Genomic DNA, 17,106 nt, shown 5'->3' with positions numbered 1-17,106 from the left:
TAATTAATTATTGAATTATGTGATTTTATTTTCCTATTTTTTGTGGGGTTTTGAATAATGTATATATTTTGCTCTTATGGAAAGAAATTGGTACTTTTATTGGTACTTACACTTGCCATAGATGTGGTTGTCTTGTTGGACACTTCTCACACACCTTACAGTCTAGCTGATCCCACAAAACTCAATGGGGTTTAGATCCATAACACTCTTTTCCAATTATCTGTTGTCCAATGTCTGTGTTTCTTTGCCCCCTCTAATCTTTTCTTTTTGTATTTTCTGTTTCAAAAGTGGCTTTTTCTTTGCAATTCTTCCCATAAGTCCTGCACCCCTGAGTCTTCTCTTTACTGTTGTACATGAAACTGGTGTTGAGCGGGTAGAATTCAATGAAGCTGTCAGCTGAGGACATGTGAGGTGTCTATTTCTCAAACTAGAGTCTCTGATGTACTTATCCTCTTGTTTAGTTGTACATCTGGTCTTCCACATCTCGTTCTGTCCTTGTTAGAGCCAGTTGTCTTTTGTCTTTGAAGACTGTAGTTACACCTTTGTATGAAATCTTCAATTTTTGGCAATTTCAAGCATTGTATCATTCCTCAAAACAATGATTGACTGATGAGTTTCTAGAGAAAGCTGTTTCTTTTTTGCCATTTTTGACCTAATATTGACCTTAAGACATGCCAGTCTATTACATACTGTGGCAACTCAAAAACAAACACAAAGACAATGTTAAGCTTCATTTAATGAATCAGATAGCTTTCAATTGTGTTTGATATAATGGCACGTGATTTTCTAGTACCAAATGATCAATTTAGCATGATTACTCAAGGATACAGTGTTTGAGTGAATGCTGCTGGAAATGGGGCCTGTCTAGATTTGATACAAAATGACTTTTTTTTTTTTTTTTCAAATAGTGATGGTGCTGTTTTTTACATCAGTAATGTTCTGACTATACTTTGTGATCAGTTGAATGCCACTTTGGTGAATTACAGTACCAATTTCCTTCCCAAACAGCAAAATCTGTACATTATTCCAAACTTTTGGCCACTAGTGTATATCCAAAACTCAGCAGGCAGAAGATTGGTGCGCATAAGGGCGATCTTAACTGTAGTTCATGTAGGTCAAAATATATGAATTGAAGCGTTGTGATAATCCAATATCAGCAATCTTAGACATTCACATTCGGACAGGATTATATTTTTCAGATGAGTTTGCTCTGGAGTTTTCACAGAAGTTGTGTGAGGAAAAACACAGACTTGTCAGATTCAGACAGGATTAAATCACAAATTATGTCTGTAAAACACACATTTCCCTTATGTCGTCACATAAAACTAGTCCTGTCCGAATAGGGCTTTAGACTGTTAGTCCAACAGACTGTTAGCTTGTATGATCTAAAGTCCCATAGACTTACATTAAAGGAGGAAAGCAAGCAATACCTAGGAACCAGAATATCATGAAAACTTGGGGTGGGCCCTTTTGGGCCAATAATAACCATTTAGCAACTGTGTAGTGACTTCTTAGAACACCTTAGCAAGCACCACTCACGTTTTCTAAGAAAACATCACAATCTTGTTAATACTTTAGATTGCACTGTTCATGGTTCAGGTTGACTGTAAGTCAGTGTACTGTATGTGTGCACGTTTGTTTGTCTTTCGGCATGAACACCCCCCTGACCTGCGTATCAGAATGCAGCAATTGCATGTTTGCAGTGTTTTGTGGTTCAGACACCAGAATCAGAAAACAAACAATGGTCTCTTTACAGCTGACTTGTTCTGAACTTTTATAATCTGATAAAAAGCCTCCTTAGTGATCTAATATTAAACTTTAAAGCGATATGTTATAGATTGACAATAAAAGTTCCAGCACTTTTTACGTTACTGTATTTATGTTAAGTCACACACTAAAAAACAACTCTCATTTATGATAATGTCTGTGGTATTCCATCTAAAGTGTTTAAAGCACTCTCTCTTCATGTCTCTCTCAGGTGTATCTGGAGAGATTATTAACATATGCAGAGATTGACATCTCTCCTGCTAACTGGAAGAGGATTGTGTTGGGTGCCATCCTGTTGGCGTCAAAGGTGTGGGATGACCAGGCTGTGTGGAACGTTGACTACTGCCAGATCCTCAAAGACATCACCGTCGAAGACATGTGAGTGTGTGTACAGATCTGATACTTGGATTTATTAATCCTACCAAACTTTCAGTGCGAGAATAATTCAAATGTAAAAAAATGATAAAATGAATGTAAATAGTTGGTGCTATTTTTGTCAGTCGTGCAAGCTCCCGGATGATTTTTTCCAGTCGGAAGAGATCACGTGAAAATCACAAAGCCTCCCTTCAGTGATAATTTGTCAAAGTCAATCCAGGATACCTATGACAGGATGTGCTATCCGTGTTTGTTCTTGGCTACATCTTCCACAGTTGTATTGAAAAATTCTGTTCCAGTTTACTGTGATATTAGTGCAGGTGTTGATATGAAAAGTCTTGTAACTGATTTTCTCTTTCCCTCGTCAGCGCTGTTCAGAATATCAGGTGCTGTTTAGTCATTTGAGATGGTTAAATTGCTCCTTAGTGCTTTAAAATGTTAATTTCTCATGTAGAATTCAAATGCGTCGAATGGGCCACAATATCGAGGGAAGCCCGATTTAATGCCGCATGTGATTGGCTCTGTGCTATTCTGACACTATTGCAACCACATTGTCGCGCACGCACAGATAGAGCAAAGCTCAACTTCAGTCTTCAATCACTCCGTGCACATCTGTGTCCCACTTGAGAAGCATATTTAGCGCTTATTAAACGAGCTGAATATCATAATGTTGATGCATCACCTGACAGAAATGCATACGGACGTGGCTGACATTAGTGTCCAAATAAATGTGCATCTTAAAAAAGATACATCGATGTTTATGTGTTGCATCAATGACATCAATGGATCATAACACCTCTAGAAAATAGTCAGTTTGCATTGTGTCCGAGCTTGAGTGAATGCCACAACATTCCCAACAAAAAAGAATAATTTTCAAACAGAAAACTAATATTTTAAGTTTAACTAATATATTATTTTTATCAAAATTAACAGATTTTTCACCAACATTCCCATTTATAATATGTATCTGTATGTTTGAGTTTATTTGTAGTTCTAATTAAAACAATAAAATAATTTTTAATTATGCATTTATTTCTTATTTTTTTTTTTATTTACTGTAATATTTAAAAAAAAAATATCAACACAAAAAATTATTTCATGATGTATACATAAATTTACAGTTACAGTAGTTTTGGAAATGCGATAATTTTTATAATTTTTTTGCATGTCTGGGTCATGCATATTATAACATATGCAAGTTAAAAGAAACAAATAAGTAATCATTTTTTGCTTGAAAAAAAATATATATATATACACAGTGAGGAAAATAAGTATTTGAACACCCTGCTATTTTGCAAGTTCTCCCACTTGGAAATCATGGAGGGGTCTGAAATTGTCATCGTAGGTGCATGTCCACTGTGAGAGACATAATCTAAAAAAAAAAAATCCAGAAATCACAATGTATGATTTTTTAACTATTTATTTGTATGATACAGCTGCAAATAAGTATTTGAACACCTGTCTATCAGCTAGAATTCTGACCCTCAAAGACCTGTTAGTCTGCCTTTAAAATGTCCACCTCCACTCCATTTATTATCCTAAATTAGATGCACCTGTTTGAGGTCGTTAGCTGCATAAAGACACCTGTCCACCCCATACAATCAGTAAGAATCCAACTACTAACATGGCCAAGACCAAAGAGCTGTCCAAAGACACTAGAGACAAAATTGTACACCTCCACAAGGCTGGAAAGGGCTACGGGGAAATTGCCAAGCAGCTTGGTGAAAAAAGGTCCACTGTTGGAGCAATCATTAGAATATGGAAGAAGCTAAACATGACTGTCAATCTCCCTCGGACTGGGGCTCCATGCAAGATCTCACCTCGTGGGGTCTCAATGATCCTAAGAAAGGTGAGAAATCAGCCCAGAACTACACGGGAGGAGCTGGTCAATGACCTGAAAAGAGCTGGGACCACCGTTTCCAAGGTTACTGTTGGTAATACACTAAGACGTCATGGTTTGAAATCATGCATGGCACGGAAGGTTCCCCTGCTTAAACCAGCACATGTCAAGATCCCGTCTTAAGTTTGCCAATGACCATTTGGATGATCCAGAGGAGTCATGGGAGAAAGTCATGTGGTCAGATGAGACCAAAATAGACCTTTTTGGTCATAATTCCACTAACCGTGTTTGGAGGAAGAAGAATGATGAGTACCATCCCAAGAACACCATCCCTACTGTGAAGCATGGGGGTGGTAGCATCATGCTTTGGGGGTGTTTTTCTGCACATGGGACAGGGCTGACTGCACTGTATTAAGGAGAGGATGACCGGGGCCATGTATTGCGAGATTTTGGGGAACAACCTCCTTCCCTCAGTTAGAGCATTGAAGATGGGTCGAGGCTTGGTCTTCCAACATGACAATGACCCAAAGCACACAGCCAGGATAACCAAGGAGTGGCTCTGTAAGAAGCATATCAAGGTTCTGGCGTGGCCTAGCCAGTCTCCAGACCTAAACCCAATAGAGAATCTTTGGAGGGAGCTCAAACTCCGTGTTTCTCAGCGACAGCCCAGAAACCTGACTGATCTAGAGAAGATCTGTGTGGAGGAGTGGGCCATAATCCCTCCTGCAGTGTGTGCAAACCTGGTGAAAAACTACAGGAAACGTTTGACCTCTGTAATTGCAAACAAAGGCTACTGTACCAAATATTAACATTGATTTTCTCAGGTGTTCAAATACTTATTTGCAGCTGTATCATACAAATAAATAGTTAAAAAATCATATATTGTGATTTCTGGATTTTTTTTTTTAGATTATGTCTCTCACAGTGGACATGCACCTACGATGACAATTTCAGACCCCTCCATGATTTCCAAGTGGGAGAACTTGCAAAATAGCAGGGTGTTCAAATACTTATTTTCCTCACTGTATATATATATATTTTTTTTTTGTTTGTTTTTTTTTTTGTAATGTGACATTATTTTCATGAAAATTAAACTAATTTCCCTCCACTAATGTCATAATATTTTATTTGTCCAGATATTTCATTGTCATGAAAATAATATCACAATGCAAAAATATGAGTGGATTCACCCAGTTTGTGCCCTCCATGTAATGTAAAGTTTACTACACTAAACAGTGTTGGCTTTTCTAAGGTGCTCACTCAGTATCTATAGGATGAATATTTATAATGCTTTCCCAACATGCAGCGTAATGTATTACCATAAGAACATGATGTTGCATTTATCAAATCGTCATGGAAACAAGACCTGTGAAATTGGCCAAAGAAATGTTAAGAGGGATATCTGATCCTTTCAACATGTTGTCTTGTGTGCCCTCTCGACCCCTGCTGCATACACAGTTACTTTAAAGTCTCCAGTGACAAAGGTGACAGACAAATTGTCCTCTGAGTGTACCACAGAAGAGAGGAGGACCAGAGAGTGTGTTTATGTGGTAGTTTGTTGTTATTATGTTGTCAGAGAATGCATCTGTCTGGTTGTTTTCTGCATGAGTGGGAATAATTACGTGGTTGGTGTGACAATAGGTTGTCTATTTATTTTGAACTGTGAGGACTTTAATACGAGGTGAGAGATTTGGGGGCGTAAGAAAGACGATTTTTAACAAGAAAGGATGATCAAGACTAGTCATATGTTTCTTGTCAGGATCATGGCTTAAAATTAAAACACATTGTCTTTTCATATTCTTTGTTTCTTTGTTCATTTATTGTCAGCATTTAAAGGGATAGCTCATCCAAAAATGAAAATGAGGGCATCATTTACTTCCCCCTGTGTTTTTCCACATACATTTTTACAATGAAGCACAATAGGATACATTTTTAAGAATGTCCTGGTCGCTCTTCCATTTAGTGAATGTGAATGGGAACTGGGGCAGTCAAGTTCCAAAATGACAACAAAAACAAAAAGGCACCAAAGGGACACAGCTGTTCTATGGCTTCAGAAGACTTAACATATAGTGTACAAGTTATACTGTTCTACTTTGATGGTGCTTTCTTGTCATTCTGGAGCCTGACCAGGGCTGGACTGGTAATCTGACATACCGGGCATTTTCCCGGTGGGCCGACGCACTTTGGGGCCGATCAGGGGCAGACTGGCCATCAGGAGAACCGAGCGGGCCGGTGGGTCAGCCGCGATAAGCTAAAACGAGCCGACACGTTATGCAGAATGGACCACAAAACGGCGCCGCGATATGCAGAAAAGGACAACATTTGGGCCAGTTGCTATGTAAAATCCCAGGGATGATTTATCTTCCCAGTCCGCCCTGAACCTGATAGTCCCAGTCCCCATTCACTTTCATTATATGGAAAAGCGTGGCCTGTCCCCACAACATGAGGGTGAATAAATGATGACTGAAAATGTATTCTTGGTGAACTATTCCTTTAAGCATGCTGAAAATGAGTGTTCTCAATTATCAAAACTGTCAAGAGTTTATTTTCTCTTATTGCCGCCCACTGACAAATGTCAGAATGAACATATGCAAATCTAATGACCTTTTCTTTGTTGCTCTACTATCAGGAACGAGTTGGAGCGGCAGTTTCTAGAGCTTCTACAATTCAATATCAACGTTCCATCCAGCGTCTACGCCAAGTATTACTTCGACTTGCGTTCACTCTCGGAGGCGAACAACATCAACTTCCCCCTGGAGCCTCTCAGCAGAGACAAGGCCCAGAAACTGGAGGTGAGGGGTCGATACCAATCCAGATAAACTCACGTTTTATAGTTCCAAAAAACAACTATCGGCACAGATTAATCGGTAAAACCGATATATCCTCTATCGACAGCCTACAAATGTGCAGAACTGCATATTTTCCAAATTGATTAGTGGGTTGCCTTAACCAGTAGTCGACTAATATGTCTTAAGGAAGCAACAGGGTATGCATTAGCCAAAAACATATTTTTATATTTTTTAACATTGACAGATAATTCCAAAGAAACAAGAAAACCATTTTAATCTAGTGCATCAGTTTTTACTTCACTCTGCTGCCATCAACCTCACTAATGAACTAGTTGGTTGTTGGAACTAGTAGTGTTCTGGTAAATTGTGAGGAACACACACACACATACACACACAGGTAATTTCGTGGCATGTTATGTTGGAATACTGTTTAGCAGCAGGGCTGAATAATTACCTTGTCTGAATTCCCATGTGTCTATTTTGCCAACATTCAGCCTTGATGCTAGACAATTATAGTCCTGACAAGACCAGGCCTATAATGATGTTTGTTCAGTTGTTTGTGTGTGTGCACTGGTGGTGTAACAGTGGTCTGTGGGAGGGGGTCTCTGTGTCTCCATTTGATCCATTTATTTCATGCTGCAACCACAACAGAGGACCAACATTGCTGTTCCTCTTTTCACACTCCTACGCAGTCAGCTGTCATCTCAAAATAATGGCCACAAACTCTCTAGCCTTAACATTGAAGTTACCTTTTTGAGTTTTGAGTACATATGGTTTAAAATATGACTGGATTCATTTGGATTCCGAATATATATTTACGTCTCATTTGTCATCATTAAAGGAATATTCTGGGTTCAAGGCAAGTTGAGCTCAATCGACAGCATTTGTGGCATAATGTTGATTACCACGAAAAATGTATTTAGACTCATCCCTCCTTTCCTTAAAAAAATAGATTTTACAGTGAGGCACTTACAATGAAAGTGAATGGGGCCAATTTTTGGAGGGTTTTAAAGTCAGAAATGTGAAGCTTATAATTTTATAACAGCACTTGCATTAATTCTTCTGTTAACACTCTATGTATTATGTATTAAAATGTATTATTTGAGCTGTAAAGTTGTTTAAATTGTACGTTTTTGTCATTTTATGGGTTGTTGACATTACATCGTCATGGCAACAAAGTTGTAAAATTGGCTATAACGTTACACAGAAAAGATTAGTAAGTGATTTTATCACTCTAAAATCTTGATTACACACTCATTATGTCTTGTGTCTATACTTTTGAAAAGTTAGTATTCTAATGTTCAAAAATTGGCCCCCATTCACTTTCATTGTAAGTGCCTCACTGGATCCGAGTTTGATTTATTTTAAAGAAAAGGAAGGACGAGACAAAAAATTTTTTGTGGTGATCAGTAGTATGCCACAAGTGCTTCAGATTGATCTTAACTTGTTTTGAACCTGGAATATTCCTGGAAGTTATGTATTATTTTGTAAAGGCATTATATTGGCCTTCATCCACCCTGTTTTCTATGACCAATTTACATTTAAGCATTTGGCAGACACTTTTATCCAAAGTGACTTGCAGCGCATTCAAGGAACACATTTTATCAGTTGATTCGTTTCATGGGAGTCAGACCCATGAACTTGGCATTGCTACTGGCCAAAAATAATAATGTTGATTTATGAAAAGCAAAGGACTGAGGACTGAACCTTGGGGGACACCGTGTGTAAAAGGAGCATTGAGTGATGTGTACTTTTGAATAGAAATAGACAGTGGTCAACCGATATACTGTATCACAGAGGCTGATTATTCTTCCTATATTATCATGTGCAAACAAATGACAAAAATTTGATGACTAAACAGAAATCAGAAGAAACTGTTATACCATTTATAATACAATATTCATTTTTTAGATCATTTTTTAGAAAGTTTAAGTTTTGTGTGATATTGAGTAAATAAATAAGAGCTAAATAAGAGTTTATAAATTTTTTAACAATTTTATCTTTGTTATATACCATATTAAATGGTGTGATATATCGGCATTGAATCAGCCATCCAGCTCTCTGGATATCGGCATCGGCAATTACAAAAACCCATATCGGTCGATCACTAGAAATATAATGTAAAGTTTGCTTTTTAAAAGTGTTTACTTTATTATCTAATATCTAAATATTACTCTCATCAATTTTCTAAATGCAGGTTTATGAAGGAAGAATTTTTTTATTTTTCCTACCTCTAATTCTGGTACTTTTGCCAATTTTCTGCCAAGCAACTTGGTTCTTTCTTTAGGAAATACAGCTTTACCCCACGTTCTCTGTGTGATATGTCCAGCTGTACAAATGTGAATCTAGCTAGTTCTGTGTATATTACTAATGACATTATTAACCCTCAGCAGATAATAACAGTTAGAGCAATATCTCTACCAGGCCAATTAATGGGATAACCCTAATTTGTTTGTCCTACCATCGGCCTTTTCAGCAGATACAATTTTGTTTTGATCTTTAATGTTTTTAGTGAGTTTTGAGTAAATATTGTGTTAAATTTGATACAATTTGATGTCTCATTTGTTATCATTAGTATCATATTATATCGGCCATTGACCACCCTGCTCTCTGACCATTACCATTTAAACATTTTGAAGACACCCATCAAAATCAATTTGCAGTGCATTTGAAGTACAAATTTCATCAGTTTGTGTGTTTCCTGGGAATAGGACCAATGAACTTGGCATTGCTAGTGACCACAAATAACAATGTAGAGTATGAATAGAAGAGGGCCGAGGACAGATCCTTGCGGGACACCTGGAGTTAGGGAAGAATTGGCTGATTTTCACTTCAGTATAGAATAGTGTACGTCATTTTTTACTAAAATAAAATGGATAGTTTGATGTTTAAAACCGTTCACTTTCACAACAAGGTTATCCGTGAATAGCAAATTTCTGACTTTCGGGGATTAGGTCACCCACAAATTAGAGTTTATGTTGTGTCAGAGAATGTTGCAAACACGTTGATTTTTATAGGGATGGTGTATTACAAGGACATAACACAAGGAAAAACATGAGCGTTGAGAACATTTAAGAACTTTTCAACTTTTCCTGCAATGCAGTCTGACATACCTGTATTCATTAACCCATAATAATGTCAAAGAGGCAGATCCAGTTGTGCTCTCCAAAATCCAATTTGCAATATTCCTCCTTGAGTTCAAACTGACCCGGCTCTTTCCACACCGTCAAAACTAATCTTGTGTGTTCCTATCCATGAAACACTACATTAAAGTGTTCTCTACTGTGTAGGCACCCTTACACATTCCCTTAAAACTCAAGGGAACAAAGGGGTTTGTATCGAAATAAATATTTATCCTCCCCTTCTCATGTTTTTCCCAGGCGATCTCCAGGCTTTGCGACGACAAATATAAAGACTTGAGAAAAGCAGCCAAGAAGCGCTCAGTAAGTGCAGATAACCTGACTGTGGTCAGATGGTCCCCCGCCATCATATCCTAATAAAAGTGGACATTGCGGACTCTTGCCAGAGACAGAGAAGAAGCGTTCTCTAAGAGGACACATGTGCTTTAGTACCTCCACAACACTCTTGAGCCAGAGGCTTTTGTTCAGAAGAGTGTCCTTACTGGTCGTAAGGCTGCTGTATATACAAGACAAGACCCACACAAAGATAACTTTCAAAGCTTTGGCTTAGAGGACAAAGAGGAGGACACTGCTGCTGCAGTTCAGATTAACTGGAGGACATGGATGAAAGGATATAAATGATGGAGAAACTCCAAGTGATGCCCAATGACAGGAACAGCATTCCATCAGCTTTGTGTCATATGTGTTTGCCATTATAGGTGAGGAAGTATTCACACAGGTTTCTCAGAACATTTTTATGTGCGCACATAAATGTATCCTAACAGCCAAAAAGCTCAAGATGTTTCCTAGACACAGTGGCCCCAAAAAAGTAGTTAGACTCTTAAGTCACACTTAAAACATTCAAATGTTTTGCATTTATATAACAAACTATCAAACAAAGTGGGATTTATTTTATTGAAGCTTATTTTAGATTTATTTTATTTTATTTTCAGAATATTCAAAATTAAGTCAAAAGTTTTTGGACTTTTTTTGGTTTTCATAGATTGAATATGTCCACACTGGAGATAATGTGCTGAGCTTCAACTCTGCTAGGACACCTGTGTGAACTTTAGGCAAGTCGACTTCATACATCCGCTAAAATAAACTTGAAAGCAGTTGGTTAAAATGAATCGCTAAAATGGTTTCGATACTTCGATTTAGTTCTGGGAAAAGCTCTAGCAGCATTTGTTTGCAGATGCCACACATTATTTACATACATACTTTGTATTTAATTCATTGACATTCAGTCATTTATAAGTGTGACTTCAGTGTCCAAATACTTTGTGGGACCAATGTAATATTTCTGTCCAAACCAAATGACTGTGATGTGATCAAACAACAGAATTACCACTGTAGATATACATACTGTTATTTAATGTTTTGTGATCTCATTTAAGACTTATTATAAATTAAAAACATCCTTAATGATGGTTTATTATTGTAAAATTAGTTTTTAACAATGCTTGTTCATGGGAAAACATTCGCACCACGAATTCTTTATTTGTATTTGTTTTTTACTCTTATTTTTTCCACTTTGTAATACATTATAAAGACCGTGCTGTTGAGTGTTATTAGCTAAGAGTAACGGAAGTTACTTTGCAGATGGAGATTTACTAAAAGAAATACAAGCGGTGGTCCAGGGGTTTTCACGTGAACTTCCTTGAGCGATTTCCTATTAAAGTGCGTTAAGGTTGCGTGATCCAGTTTGGCAATCCCACCGCTTGAAAACCCATCAACAATGAAAACGAACCCTCGTCAACAACTTTTGGCCATGAAAACAAAAATTGGCCCCGGGGCCTTTGCAAGTCATAAGCCGTCTGTGGTGAGAAAGGGTGATTCAAAACTACCAAGGCCCCCCAAGGAGAGGGCCCGACAATTTCTTTGCACTGGGGCCCGCAAGATCCATTTACGCCACTGATTCCATTCCATTCTCAATGACCATGAACATGTATAACCTGCGCACTCTTTTAACTGGCTTATTTTATTCCCATCGCTCCCCTTGCTTTATCTAATGACTTAGATGGACAAGTGCTGTGTCACTCCCATTCGACTTCTCAAAGCAATACATGCACTGTTTTTTACATTATTTACATTGATCTGAAACATCCATCATGTTATGAGTCAGAGTTTCAGATTGTTTAGTCACAATAAGTGTGTAGAAGTATTCTAATGTTCCCAATCTTTGTTACTAAAGGTGAGGCTAATGGATGAATCTCAGGAAACCTTCAAAAAAACATATCTGGGTCAAATGTCACCTTATGTAATCAACAAATAAGCAAAAAAACAAATAATAAATTATATTTTGCATGAAAACTATTTGTTTGGTTTTATGTTTGGTTGTTTGTTTGTTTTTGTTTTGTCTGTTATAATTATTATTATTATTAATGACTCCAGTGCAGTATTTTCTTTTACTGTATTACAGTTATACAATAACTACCCACCTTTGTCCTGGGTGTTTTACTGGGGAAATGATTGTGGATGGGACTTCCGCCATAAATGGCGTTCAATAGCTCTGGCTGCAGTCATTTTAAGACTCTTTTTACAGCTGGTGATAAGATGAGTTTCGAATGATCCGATCCCAAAGGTCAGCGCTAAATATAGTTGTAAAAGAGGTGCAATATAGATGTAGCCAAAAACCACATCACATTTGAGGTTTAAAACAGTGTCCTGATGCGTCCCGGACAGCAGCAAAGCACCACCTCTCACCAGTCAGTCACCCGCCGAACAAAAGTTTAAAAAGAAAATTAAAAGTTTAAAAAGAAAATAACCATCCAATTCACATTACAGTAAATTCAATTGTGCAGAAAAATGTGCTTCCTTGCCATTTTTATTCTCCATTATTCTAATTATGTTCTAATTACAGTATTGCTTATTTTCTTTACTGTATTAAAGTAATACAAATTACTAAATGCATGTATTTTTATAAAAACTATCAGTCATTATATGAATTAAAATCAGTAAAAATACTACTTTTTTTTTCACATTTTAGAAATAGAAATGTAATTTCTTTCCACGTTACGGTAATGACATTTTTGGTGGGGAGTGTGCCAATGTCATTCAGTTTATTTAATGATAATAATAAAAACCTATTGGATTTTTTATTTCTGGGTGAAATGTGTCCGGACGTGTTTTTGATGGGTTTCATGAGATTCGTCCTAATCGTGCCACTGGTATTAATGGTTGGACAGACTGCTTTATTTTGCTTGTCAATTATGATGTGTCAGACTGTAGAGACTGAATTGACTTTGAGTGGGAGAGGAAATCCTGCTGTATCCACTGCCATGTACTTCTCCTGCGGTACCTGCATTAAGCGGGAATATGGCCTTAGATATACTGTAGAATATGAAAACGAACCGTTTTATCTTCCATTCTCATACCAACTAAATTGTATCAAATTTAATTCTAAAATCGGTTCTTCCCAATTCAAAAAATCAGCAAGTGTTGAATTGATTTCTGATACATATGTTAGAAACTTTGCTCAGAAACACATTTAGAATAAAGAATTAGAACTTTATTTTTTTGTATATTGTACATAATCCTACTGAAAGAAAATTGGTCCTGAGATATTTTTATGTGACCAGTATTTACTTTTGTTAAATCCTAAATTCTTTAGACAACGATGGTTTCAAATCTGAAAAACAATATATATATATATATTTGGCTAGGAAGAAAGCCTTTTTTGATCAGGATTATGTAAATGTTCTGAAATCTGACACTTGTTTTTAAGCACTGTCATGATAAACTGTTTTTCTTTTGTCATCAATTGAATTTCCATTTGAGTTAAAGCTTTTTTTTTTCTCACCACAAATGTGATGTAAAGCAATTTCACACGGTTATGTTGCCATGAATGTAACTGCAATAGTTTAGCTTTTATTGTTACTTTTTAGCACTAATGAAAAAATCCATTTTTCACTTTTTGCAACAGATGACATCACAATGCCCATCAATGTCAAACAGTCTAACTCCTCTATTGATTATAATCTGAAAGTTGTTTTAAATATATAAATTATTTTATCTCCAATGCCCCAAAAATGTCTTAACGTGAACTCCAGAGACAGTTTAATGTAAATGTAGTGCACACTTTGTATAAACACATAAAAAGGTCACACATTTCATACAAAGTTCATTTTTGCATTGTATGATTTCATGACAATTAAGCTCATTTCTGTCCGAATTCACATTAATGTAATGTGTCTTTTATTATTATTATTATTATTCTCTACTGTAATGCATTATGTTTTTACTTTAATATGTGTTTTATTAAAATCAGCATCAATTAAAGGCAGTACAAAAAATACTATCATGATGCATAAATGTGTTATAATTTAAATCAGATCTTGTTTTTCTGCATTACAGTAGTGAGAATTGGAAGAGTGCTTGCTTAATTGTCTAAAAATCTTAATGGTCCTAAAAAAATGGGCTTAATCTTCATGCTAAATGTCATTTCTAAGCACTGATGTCCAGGTTACTTGAGCGCAACTTGATTATGATGACAGCCATGATACTGGGCAATGTGTTTGGTTTTGGTTTCCTTCCTAGATAAAGGAAGTTTTACCAAATTTCAATAAAGATCTGGCCTTTGGAAATGGCGATGCATTAAACTCCCTTTGCACATTGAAATAGTGTGTTGTAAACTGTTTGAACTCATGTAAGTAAAAAAAAGTGTCTTTTGAAGGAAACGGGAGACAGATATGAAGACTTATAAAAGGCATTTGAAGATTGTATGATTCTATTTATTTAATGTGAGCGTGTGAGGATGCAGCCCAGTGTTTGATACAAGGTGTTGTAAACTCAAGTCTTACAGTGATAGGCGGCAGTAGGCGTGTTTTAGCCGTGTGCACTGAACTCTACCTCTGCACAGTGTTTTGTTTCTTATTTAATATCTTTCTTGCTCTTTGTCTCTATCTGTAATCTTTCTCATTTTGATTGCGATTTCTAGGAAATTACAAATTCAACTCTTTCAAAACATTTATACTGTAAGTGGTTTCCTGTAAGAAAAAAGAGAAAACTGCTGTTGTTTTCACTGGTTGTATGGCTGTTATTATGAATAATACATTGTTGTTATGGTCGTTTGTTTCAAACCCTTCCTCTGTATCTGTTTTCAGCGTTCCAGAGGCTGAATTTTATCTTCTCCGTATATTAGTTTCATTCTACTTCCTGTTAAACTAAGTGAACCCAGTTGCCTGCGGTCTTCACCCCAGGACCTGGAGGCTAAAATGGTCGCATGCAGTCTTTGTTCTCAAACTATGATTTTAATCGATGCTCCCAGTTCAGAAGCAATGTTTAGAAACCACCAAAAGAATAAACATAAAAGTTGCAATAAAAATTGTGATTTGAATTGTTTTTTTTAATTGATGTTTTACCACAGATTTATGCAAGATTAGGAATTAAAGGAATATTCTGTGTTCTGTACAATTTAAGCTTAATTAACAGCATTTGTGTCTTAATGTTGATTTTCACTATATATATATATATATATATATACACACACACACACACACACACACCAGCCACTTTATTAGGTACCCCTATTTTTTTATACAAATTCATGCGATTATCTAATCAGCCAGTTGTGTGGCAGCAGTGTAATGTATCAAATCATGCAAATATGGGTCAGGAGCTTCAGATAATGTTGTCCTTCCTTGGACCACTTTTGGTAGGTACTAATCACTGCATACGGGAACACCCCATAAGACCTGCCATTTTGGAGATGCTCTGACCAAGTCATCAAGCCATAACAATTTGGCCCTTATCAAAGTCGCTCTGATCCTAATGCTTGCCAATTTTTCCTTCACATGAAATTCAAGAACTGACTGTTCTAATATATCCCATCCACATCTTGACAGGTGCCATTGTAATGAGATAATACATGTTATTCACCTGTCAGTGGGTTTAATGTTGTGGTTGATCAGTGTGTGTGTGTGCATATATATATATATATATATATATATATATATATATATATATATATATATATATATATATATATAAGCAATATCTCACAAGCAAGAGTGTGATATGGCACTACATCAGCAGCACTACTGTGATTTGGCCACAGGCAATCACAGCACTGCTGATGTAGGGCCATATAGCACAAGCAATATATATAAGAAATACGTATATATACTGTTGTGTGTGTGTATGTGTGTGTATATACACTCACCTAAAGGATTATTAGGAACACCATACTAATACTGTGTTTGACCCCCTTTCGCCTTCAGAACTGCCTTAATTCTACGTGGCATTGATTTAACAAGGTGCTGAAAGCATTCTTTAGATATGTTGGCCCATATTGATAGGATAGCATCTTGCAGTTGATGGAGATTTGTGGGATGCACATCCAGGGCACGAAGCTCCCGTTCCACCACATCCCAAAGATGCTCTGTTGGGTTGAGATCTGGTGACTGTGGGGGCCATTTTAATACAGTGAACTCATTGTCATGTTCAAGAAACCAATTTGAAATGATTCGAGCTTTGTGACATGGTGCATTATCCTGCTGGAAGTAGCCATCAGAGGATGGGTACATGGTGGCCATAAAGGGATGGACATGGTCAGAAACAATGCCCAGGTAGGCCGTGGCATTTAAACGATGCCCAATTGGCACTAAGGGGCCTAAAGTGTGCCAAGAAAACATCCCCCACACATTACACCACCACCACCAGCCTGCACAGTGGTAACAAGGCATGATGGATCCATGTTCTCAGTCTGTTTACGCCAAATTCTGACTCTACCATCTGAATGTCTCAACAGAAATCGAGACTCATCAGACCAGGCAACATTTTTCCAGTCTTCAACTGTCCAATTTTGGTGAGCTCTTGCAAATTGTAGCCTCTTTTTCCTATTTGTAGTGGAGATGAGTGGTACCCGGTGGGGTCTTCTGCTGTTGTAGCCCATCCGCCTCAAGGTTGTGTGTGTTGTGGTTTCACAAATGCTTTGCTGCATACCTCGGTTGTAACGAGTGGTTATTTCAGGCAAAGTTGCTCTTCTATCAGCTTGAATCAGTCGGCCCATTCTCCTCTGACCTCTAGCATCAACAAGGCATTTTCAGCCCACAGGACTGCCGCATACTGGATGTTTTTCCTTTTTCACACCATTCTTTGTAAACCCTAGAAATGGTTGTGCGTGAAAATCCCAGTAACTGAGCAGATTGTGAAATACTCAGACCGGCCCGTCTGGCACCAACAACCATGCCACGCTCAAAATTGCTTAAATCAC

At 37.1% G+C, this 17,106-nt stretch overlaps 1 protein-coding gene across 3 annotated transcripts in view; it reads left to right on the top strand.

Annotated features, from left to right (window-relative positions):
* Nucleotides 1-15,203, top strand: part of LOC127635281 (cyclin-Y-like) — an 82,371-nt gene extending 67,168 nt beyond the window's left edge. For all 3 annotated transcript variants that reach the window (XM_052115191.1, XM_052115192.1, XM_052115190.1), the window contains 3 exons: nucleotides 1,979-2,145; nucleotides 6,612-6,774; nucleotides 10,152-15,203. In XM_052115191.1, coding sequence (XP_051971151.1) covers nucleotides 1,979-2,145; nucleotides 6,612-6,774; nucleotides 10,152-10,268 — 447 coding nt within the window. In that variant the 3' untranslated portion in view covers nucleotides 10,269-15,203. The remainder of the gene's footprint in view (nucleotides 1-1,978; nucleotides 2,146-6,611; nucleotides 6,775-10,151) is intronic.
* Nucleotides 15,204-17,106: the final 1,903 nt, after the last annotated feature.

This window comes from Xyrauchen texanus, chromosome 42 (genome assembly GCF_025860055.1).
Source record: "Xyrauchen texanus isolate HMW12.3.18 chromosome 42, RBS_HiC_50CHRs, whole genome shotgun sequence".
Taxonomy (NCBI): Eukaryota; Metazoa; Chordata; class Actinopteri; order Cypriniformes; family Catostomidae; genus Xyrauchen; species Xyrauchen texanus.
Note: the sequence above shows the minus strand (reverse complement) of the source record. Positions and strands in the feature narration are given on the sequence as shown.